Source organism: Tachysurus vachellii, chromosome 24 (assembly GCF_030014155.1).
Source record: "Tachysurus vachellii isolate PV-2020 chromosome 24, HZAU_Pvac_v1, whole genome shotgun sequence".
NCBI classification, from domain to species: domain Eukaryota; kingdom Metazoa; phylum Chordata; class Actinopteri; order Siluriformes; family Bagridae; genus Tachysurus; species Tachysurus vachellii.
Window position 1 is genome coordinate 8,090,575 of NC_083483.1, and position 9,793 is coordinate 8,100,367.

The following is a 9,793-nucleotide window of genomic DNA, read 5'->3' on the forward strand; positions in this document are numbered from 1 at the left end:
AGACTAATAGGAGAAAAGAATTAGTATGATAGACGTTAGAAGAGTTTCCAGGCTAGACCAATCACCATCGCGTATTTCAACAGGTCATGAAAGGGGCGGGACTTCCTGTTGAACACTCACTGCTTGAAGGACACCAGTTCAGTCGGAGAAGAGGTTTAATTCGCGAGGCGAGTAATTCAATATTTTAAATGAATATTTAAGATATAGATACGTTATTTATTTATTTTTTTACTTTTTATAGTTTGTTAAAACGTATTAAATTATGTTAAAGAAGGAAAATAATGCGTAGGATACAGTGCTGTTAGCATGTTAGCATATTAGCATTAGCCGCTAACTGATCAGTATAATATTATGGAGATTTCACTTTTTTTTTTTATAAGTTATTTTGATCATTTAATAATTAAAGTCATTTGTATTTAAAGACGTTTCCCATATTGTAGAGATGTAGTTGCTCGGCTTGACTTGTGTCTGTGGTGATCTGTGGGTTGTTTGTGTTTGTCTGAAGTTCACAGCTTTAACATTTATTTATCATGTTTTACACTTTAGCATCATGGCTGGTCACGACTCCGGGACACACCAATTCACAGGCATCGCCAAGTACTTCAACTCCTACACCATCACAGGAAGGAGGAATGTAAGTCATGACCTTCTCCTTCTCCACGTTATTTAATAAAACACTGCAGGACGTCTGTCAGGGTGTGTGTGTGTGTGTGTGTGTGTGTGTGTGTGTGTGTGTGTGTGTGTGTGTGTGTGTGTGTGTGTAGCACAAACCTTACCTTATTAGTACCACAAACATTAGTATGTTCTAATAACAGCATGTCCCAGAGTGTTGAATTAATTGACACCACAACGTACCAATAATAATGATTTTTCAGTTATTCATAAATCACTGATGTGTAAAAGTCTCATTAGATCACTTACACTTTTTTTATTTAAGGGGAGCGGGTGGTCTTCACCCTGGTGGCAGGGGGAGAGGGTGGTCTTCACCCTGGTGGCAGGGGGAGAGGGTGGTCTTCACCCTGGTGGCAGGGGGAGCGGGTGGTCTTCACCCTGGTGGCAGGGGGAGCGGGTGGTCTTCACCCTGGTGGCAGGGGGAGCGGGTGGTCTTCACCCTGGTGGCAGGGGGAGAGGGTGGTCTTCACCCTGGTGGCAGGGGGAGCGGGTGGTCTTCACCCTGGTGGCAGGGGGAGCGGGCTGCGGCCTTCGCCTTGGTGGCAGGGGAGCGGGCTGCGGCCTTCGCCTTGGTGGCAGCGGGAGCGGGTGGTTTTCGCTCTGGTGGCAGGGGGAGCGGGCTGCGGCCTTCGCCTTGGTGGCAGCGGGAGCGGGTGGTTTTCGCTCTGGTGGCAGGGGGAGCGGGTGGCGGCCTTCGCCCTGGTGGACAGACATGAAGATCAAAGGACAAAGGCCATGTTGCTTAACCTAGGATCATAATTGTCTAAGGTTGCTGTGGTTTAAATGACTTATTTCTTAATATTTTGGGGAAAAACTACACAAAGTGTAACAAATTCTGTGGGATTAAAAGTCCTCTATCCTCGAACCATCACTGACTTTACCAATACATTGTCAGTGAGTTTGTTACAGTAAATATTAGTGTTATTTCAGCAGAGTATTTGGATTAAGGCTTCTTTTAGGGAAATGTTTTCATTAATAATTGCTTTCCTGTACAGTGTGTCTTGGCCACATATGCCAGCATCGCTGCCATTATCCTGTTCTTCAAACTGAAGCCCAAGAAGGAGAAGGCTGTAACAGCGAGCTAATGTATTATAAAAGGTAGGTTACTGGCTTTTATTTTGAATACTTGATGATAGACAGGCCCATAATCTTTTTTTTTTTTTTTTTTTTCTTCCCCAGGTTTTGTGATTTTTGCTGTACAGGATGAAGATTCAGTAACCAGTTGTCTTGAGTCACAATGTTAAATAAAATTATTCCAAACTCAAACAATGAAAAGATGTTTTATTTACACAAGTATAAAAGACTGTACAGTTCAGGACTTCACAAACCTGTATGGCAGTGAAGTATCAGTGTCTGTAGAACTGATGGAAATACACACGTGGTAAAGTCCATAAGTTTCATTTGCTTCACTTTAATATCCCATTAATAAACATGATGCAGTCGAGCCACACAGACCCTATGAGCTCTTCTGCAGGCAGTGCTGCATGTTTTGGTGATTGGAAGCGGTGCGGCTGTACTGGGATCACTGGGAGGTGTACGCGCCGGCAGCCAGTAGCAGGTTGCGTCTGGTGAAGTGAACGTGGATGACGGGGGTGGATTTGGTCAGATACGTTCCCAGTAATAACTCCTGAGAGTTGTCGGGTAAGTGAATGTGACCCGTGGCTGCTGTGAAATCGTCCGTTTCCACGTCGTCGATGGCTCTGGTGACGTCCCACAGCCGGAGCGTGTTGTCCATGGAGCCTGCAGTGAGGAGAGAACGTCGGTGGATTAGATGTTATACAGACAGCCTAGATTTCAGCTCCTGCTTGTCCTCAGCTTTATTCATTATGAGAGAGAGAGATATCTATCTATCTATCTATCTATCTATCTATCTATCTATCTATATCTAATATAAAAATAAATAAAAAAAATCATAGGTTAGGGATGAATAAAGTGCAGAAACTGCACTTTTTGTTCTGGATAAAACACTTTAAGGGTATTGTATAGCATTTCGTTCATTTCAGGGTCTTTCCTACACTTCTATGTGTTGTAATCCAGCCTGGAATTCTCATTTTCCAGTTATCACAAAGAGATGACGTACTCTGATAGACACGTAAGACCGCGCACACACACCTGAGGCGAGGATCTCGCCATCTCTGCTGAACTTGAGAGCATAGATGGTGTCGCTGTGACCCTTCAAATCGCCAAACATGAGTCCGTGGCCAATGTCCCACAGCAGGACCCGGCCGTCGGTTGAGCCAGACGCCAGAAACTTCCCGTTCGGTGAGAATGCCAGCGAGTGGACGGGTCCCTACAAGGGGACAAATAATTGAAATGAAATGGTGGTGAAAAAAAAAAACCCACTGAGGGAGTTTGCACATTCAGGTGGCTATGACAAGCTGCATTTTTCAATTAATTAATTCTTTGTTTTGGGAGGGACGCTAGTATAACAAAACTGATGGCAACAAATAACTATAACTGGTTAGTTAGTTAACTATAAAAATACGATCATCAATATTGAAAAGTTTGTTATCTTACAATGTAGAAAATGATCTTCTGACCCAAGGCTCTGGGTGATATTTTCCTTACAGCTCTAGCACACTGCTTGTAGTCATACCTTGTGTCCGGTAAAAATGCGGACGCAGTTGCCGTTCAGGACGTCCCAGAGGCGAACGGTGCGATCGGCTGAGCCCGTGGACAAGTAGTTAGAGTTTGGGTGGAAGCGTGTGCAGGTGACGTCGGAGAGATGGCCGGCGAATATACGCAGAGGCTGGTGATGGTCAGTGGCCCATAACCTGCCGAGGAAACGACAAGATCGTTTAATATGGATGATATAATTTTTTTTTTTTAAACATCATATCTTTTTCATAACATATCTTATTAAAATTCACCCCAAATCAGCCTCACTTACCGTGCCACTCTGTCATGTCCTCCAGACACAAAGTAGTATCCATGTGGAGAGAACTGAGTGTCCCACACTGGATAATTGTGTCCTTTATAAGCTACCAGACAGGTGAAAGTCTGCAAGCTCCACAGCCTGATGGTGCCGTCTTCTGAACTCGACAGCAGATAATTCCTGACAGACAAAACAAGAGGATCTGATGTGTGTCAATGTCACAAACACCACCAGAAACCCTGTTAGAAATCCTCTTGATTGCTGTAGGTATAAACTAAAGCACTTCACGGTGTGTTCTTACTGAAATAATTACCACAATACACTGTTGTGGATCATTTTCCTGTTACAGGAACAGTTCGCCCTGTCAGACAGGGTTATTATTCAGCTTAGCTGCTTCACTAACCTGTCAGGACTGAAGCTGACGGCATACACTGGCCCGCTGTGGCCGTACAGGATCTTGGACTCGCTGGATGTTTTTTCGTCCATTATCCTTTCTAGCACGTCATCTGACTCCTTGTCTATGAGACCGAGTTCTGAAAGAAAGACAAATTACAAGTTACAGATTTTAGATAAAATCTGTCACGATCAGAGATGTGAATCTGATCGGAGCAAAATAACCCCGTCGCAGAGAAGCTGAATGAATTGTGACTAGGAGAGATTTAGATCGACGCCGATCGGTCCGTCGTTAAGTAGTTGAAGCTTAAGCTCACCTGCTGAGGATTTGACCTTGCGGAGTTTCTTGGGCGTCACGCTCCACACGCGCACCGTGGAATCGGCGAAGCCTCCGGCTATCAGACTGGAGTCGTCTGTAACGTCCACGGCTGTCAGACCCTACCATCAGACATCCAACATCAGTTCAGCTGCAATACGGTTCCCCCCTTTATCATGTGTTTAAAGAGTAAAACCTGAAGTCTCGATGAGAATAAATACAATTTCAACTAATTACGTGGATGTTCAGTCAAGACCAGGGGCCGTACACATAAAGGTTCTTAGCATCTTGACCTTTAACAGTGCTCTTAAGATCAAAAAGTGTTAGGAGAAGTGAGGAGGACATATAAGAGGGTTAGGAATCTCTTTAGCTGAGGAGAAAATGACCTAAAGGTGAAGAGGGAGAAGAAATGGACTGTATACGATATTTAATAATGATAGTGGGTTAATAAAATGATACAGATTAGATTGTGTAGGGATTATTTGTGTCACTGATCATATTAGCAGGTAACATCTCAGACACAGTGCAGAAATCACACACACACACACACACACATATATATATATTCTGCAGCTATGGCTTTAAGAGATAAACCGACTACGCCTAGGTAACCTACATCCACATTTGAATATATTGTCTTCTGGTAAAGTAGGTTCCTGACTTTTGTATACTATCTGCTTAACTCACTTTGTTCTAGAGTAGTGTGATTTGAATTGTGTTAGATTCTATACCATTGTTGATTTTATAGTGTTGGTCTTTGTTGTTCTCTCAGCTGATTAATCAGGAGTAGTTTCAGTCTACCTTAAGGTGTGAATTGTGGGCAGGGCTTACCTATTTAAAATCGAAGGTTCTCGGTCTGTAGCGGTTTGTAAGTATCTCTCTCTCACATTGTAACATTAGTGTCTAGTACTGTTTTGATATATTCTACCATACCTTAATTCTCACTCTTGTTTGACTGCAAATATGTGCCTTAAACCCATCTCTGTACTCTTATGTACACAAAAAAAAAACTTATGTACGTCGCTCTGGATAAGGGCGTCTGCCAAATGCTGTAAATGTAAATCCAGCTTTAACTGAATGTGCAGTATGATGATGTCACACGATGTCGCTTGTAATTCTGTGATAGCAAAAAGATGACCATCACTGTAACCAAACTCCTCAATGTAATTCTGCTTTTTTTCCCCCCATTCACTATTCCTCATAACGTATACATCATTTATCATTTCCTAGATTGTTTTTCTTCACGTCACTCATTTTTAGGACCAACATAACTGCTAATGAAGCCTGACCTTAGACCTGTGAGCTCCTGTGATCGTACCTGGTAAGCGTTGAGGAATGAGTAGAAGCATATGGAGGGCAGAGTTTCAGCACCCAGACGAAGCCTCTTCGTGGCCTCTTTCATGTACATGATTTTGTCCAGTTTATCAGAGTCCTTCAGTTCTGGTAGAGGAATCCTACAAAACAAGCCAGTACACAATGATCAGATGTCCCATTATATTCTGGTCTATTTATGCTGCATTTGGTTGGTGTTTATGAAGAAAATTCAGCCCATCACACAAGATACAGCTGATGAGTCCCACCTGTTTTGTTGTGGTGCGTTGGGATCCTGCTTCTTGCTTTTTGAACCCATGCTGTCCTTCTTGGGTTTCTTCTTCTTGGGTTTGCCCTCTTCGTTCTCGGCCTCTTCGTCTTCATCGTCGAGAGGGACCTCGATCTCTGGCTCCTTCAGCAATCCGTAGTACACCTGCAAGTGTTGCAGCCAGAAATGCTTGTTTTTTGTTTGTTTTTTTGCAGCAAACTAATTTACATGAACAGGATTCTTCTTTGAAACCAGTGAAGACAAACAATTATTTTCTATTATATCTGTTCTAATGTTTGACGCACGTGAGCGGGAGACGACTTTGGATGAACACGTCATGGCTCAAATCTCTCTCTCTCTCTCTCTCTCTCTCTCTATTTTATTTATATTGCTCAATCCTGATTGTCAAGAGACACTGAAGCTCTATAATTTCAACCTAACTTCATGCAGGAATAATCATCAAATGCCTGAATTACTATTTGAAACTAAATTACATGGAAACTAGGATCACATTTCGAACTTGTGAAATATTTGGTGAACGTGTTGTAATATTTATGCATACAGATGCACACATGGTGTGGAATCATGCAATGTGCCTTATAAAAAAAAAAGGCAATCAAATAATCTGATAACATACACAATCTGAGAATTATTATCAATCATATGTACTATTATAAATAATAACATATCATTCCCATGACTCACCTTAGCTTTGTTGGCCTCTCGGACTGCTTCTCCGGCCAGGCTGCCGGACGTGCTGTCGATCTGATTCTTGCTGCGTGGCATGCCATCGAAGATGTCGATGTAAAGGTGCTCCTGGATGATGTTCCAGATCTGGTTGTTCTGCCGCTCCTGAAGGTGCCGCTTCAGCAGCTGGTAGGAGTCGCGGGAAATCCGCAGCACGAAGCGACTCGTTCGGAAATCCAGCAGAGTCTCGTTGCCTTTCATGTGCGCCTTCTTGGTGAGGCCGGAAAGCACGTGCAGATCGTCGTGGTAGTAGCATTCCTGGTCACCGCTGAACCTGAAACGGACGACCGGGATGAGACACAGGAAATTAGCTGACATAGATGTTTTTGCCACATTCACATACATGTGACAAACTAGAAACTTTGCTAGATGAGAATAAGAATCGCACTTGTTTGTTTTCCCTTAGTCTGTATGAACACACGTAATTAAATAGTATATACTCTATTGTTCTATAACACTGGCTACCACAAAACGCCACTGATTAACATAAGTTTTTACTTGCTTAGTGGTCTAGATAACAGATCGATGATGTGTTCACCTCTGCACAAGTACATGACGTCACATAGTGAACCTTAAGATGAGATTCTGTTCATTATCCTTTCTAAAATTAGTCTAGGTTTAATCTCTGTCTGAACAGCTGATGACATGACGTCCATCCATGAACTGAGCAGAAAGAAATTTCTCTCATCTAAGTAACTGTGTATTTTGGACGTTTCATTTCGAGACTCACTTTTCGAAAAACGCCTTCGCTTCAGTTTCATGGTTGTTGTAAACCAGCTCCAGGTACATGTGCACGAAGAGCGGGTAGAAGAGCTGCGACAGCTCGGCCCTGTGGCAGTCCAGCACGGACTCGATGAACTTCTTCAGCCCGCTGTAGTACACCTGATACAACGAAGGATCCCCCTGCTGACTGTATGCCGAGAGGACGACGCTGACATCTGGCTGGTCGTCTCCACCTAAAATAACCATTCAGATGTTTGTTCTCTTTATTCTAATAACAGGCTGAACGTCAGATTTACTTCTCAAACAAAATGATCCCAAAACAACAACCTTAGGATGTATTAATGTGATCCAAACTGTATCAGATTCTATTTATCAATCCAATCCACTGATGTGTTAGTTGCCCTGAACCTCTGACACGAACTCAAACCTCGAGTATTTGTTTATTTATGATTTTTTTTTAATAACTGAAAAAAAAAAATCAGTTTGTTCGCTTTTATGATTTACATCTCTTGTATTTAGCAGACACCTTTATCCAGAGTGACTTACAATGTATTTACATTTATACACCTGAGCAACTGAAAGGGTTGTTAAGGGCTTTGTTTGGACATGGGATTCGAACTCATGATCTTCTGGTCAGTCATCAAACACCTTAAGCACTTTCTCTGCATCCTGTATACACGTATATATAAACACATAGAGCTTCTGCACGTGTCCAAACTCGACCTGTTTATACTGTAGTGTGGTGTTTGAATCCCACCTTGATCCAGAGTGACTTACAATTTATTTACATTTATACACCTGAGCAACTGAAAGGGTTGTTAAGGGGTCCAACAGTGGGCGTGGGATTCGAAATCATGACCTTCTGGTCAGTCATCAAACACCTTAAGCACTTTCTCTGCATCCTGTATACACGTATATAAAGACGTAGAGCTTCTGCACGACAGTTAGTGCACTGTAGGTGTCCAAAAGCGACCTGTTTACACTGTAGTGTAGTGTTTGAGTCCCACCTTTAGCCGGAGCGCCGCTTTGAGCAGACACCCTGCTGAGGAGTGAGCTGGCGTCCCCACAGCCGCTGTTGAGCCCCGGGGCTGCAGCTTCTGCCCCGCGATCCTCCTCCGGCTCTTCCTGTAAACCCGCCTCACGCCGCAGAATATCCACCGACTCCGTGAGTTTGTTCCTCTTTAAGAACTGCAGCACGGCGAGTAAAGTCTGCTGCTGCTCTTCTGTCTTCGGTGCTACAGCAGAAGCCGTTGTGGAGCCGTGAAGCGACGTAGAAAGCGTCCCGCTCATTATTCCAGGCAGGTTTGATGGCGACTCGTCGCTCAGAGCGTCAGGTTTTGTTTCTTTCTCGCTCTCGATGTCGCTCGGTCCGTCGTGAACAGCCGCCATTTTGCCCCGACGCGGTACACAACATCGACGTGATGACGCAAAAAGAATGAATGGACGTCGGTTATGTGGCATCTGATTGGTTGCGCTTGGTTATGGCTACGGGTGCGCTTTTTATTTCCGGTCCCGACTTCCGTCCGATTGTGTTTTATAAAATTCGGAATGGAAAAGTAAATACGTTTTCCGTTTGTTCAAACTATTTATAATATTTGAAGAAAACGAATGTAAAATATGTTAAATAAAAACACGATTCACTCCAATAATTATTTACATTTATTTTTTACATTTATTTGTAATTATTGTCGTATTATGGAAAGAATATAACATCATATATTTTTGTCAATTAAAAATTATCTATTACAAATAGTATTGTGTGTGTGTTTGTGTGTGTTTGTATGTATGTGTGTGTGTTTGTATGTATGTGTGTGTGTTTGTATATGTGTGTGTTTGTATGTATGTGTGTGTGTTTGTATATGTGTGTGTGTGTGTGTTTGTATGTATGTGTGTGTGTTTGTATATGTGTGTGTTTGTATGTATGTGTGTGTGTTTGTATATGTGTGTGTTTGTATGTGTGTGTGTGTGTGTGTGTGTTTGTATATGTGTGTGTTTGTATGTGTGTGTGTTTGTATATGTGTGTTTTCGTGGGTATGTGTATGAGTGTATGTTTGTATATGTTTGTGTTTGTGTGTGTGTGTGTGTGTGTGTGTGTGTGTGTGTATGTGTATGTGTGTATTTCTTATTCCTCTTTGTATGTTTGTGGTTGTGTTTTGTTTATGAATCTGATCCAAAATGTTTACGTGAACTATTCCTATGACTTTATCACCACAACTTATTTTAAAATAATTATTTTGGTTTATTAATTATGAAAAATAAAACTGGAAAATTAACATTTTAATTGCAAATAAATAATTTAACTGCAACAAACATGTACTGTACATGGATGTAAACTACAAAATACTAAACACTTTCGGTGAAAATTGGTGTTAAACATCTGTTGCTTTTTTATTATTTTCATTATATTATGTGCTCATTGTATCATTTATTAATTTTCTTCTTTTGTTTTGTACATTAGTTTGATATTTTTTTTTTGTTTATCTTAACA

General features: G+C 42.0%; 2 protein-coding genes across 3 annotated transcripts; one reads left to right on the forward strand and one right to left on the reverse strand.

Moving 5' to 3' along the window:
- The first annotated feature begins 69 nt into the window (after positions 1–69).
- On the forward strand, positions 70–1,947 carry atp5md (ATP synthase membrane subunit k). 2 transcript variants are annotated; one of them, XM_060860313.1, is made up of 4 exons: positions 70–167; positions 547–634; positions 1,668–1,770; positions 1,852–1,947. In XM_060860313.1, the coding sequence occupies exons 2-3, from the start codon at positions 551–553 to the stop codon at positions 1,755–1,757; spliced, it is 174 nt and encodes a 57-aa protein (XP_060716296.1). In that variant the 5' UTR covers positions 70–167; positions 547–550; the 3' UTR covers positions 1,758–1,770; positions 1,852–1,947. The 2 variants fall into 2 exon arrangements, with proteins under 2 accessions (XP_060716296.1, XP_060716297.1); XM_060860314.1 differs by having other exon boundaries at positions 1,668–1,767; positions 1,850–1,947.
- taf5 (TAF5 RNA polymerase II, TATA box binding protein (TBP)-associated factor) lies at positions 1,934–8,743 on the reverse strand. Its single transcript, XM_060860308.1, has 11 exons — positions 8,313–8,743; positions 7,313–7,538; positions 6,541–6,856; positions 5,837–6,000; positions 5,575–5,710; positions 4,258–4,378; positions 3,951–4,080; positions 3,563–3,727; positions 3,269–3,446; positions 2,785–2,962; positions 1,934–2,412 (listed from the first exon to the last, which is right to left on the reverse strand). Exons 1-11 carry the CDS (start codon positions 8,692–8,694, stop codon positions 2,195–2,197), a joined length of 2,214 nt encoding a protein of 737 aa, XP_060716291.1. The 5' UTR covers positions 8,695–8,743; the 3' UTR covers positions 1,934–2,194.
- Between the last annotated feature and the right edge of the window lie 1,050 nt (positions 8,744–9,793).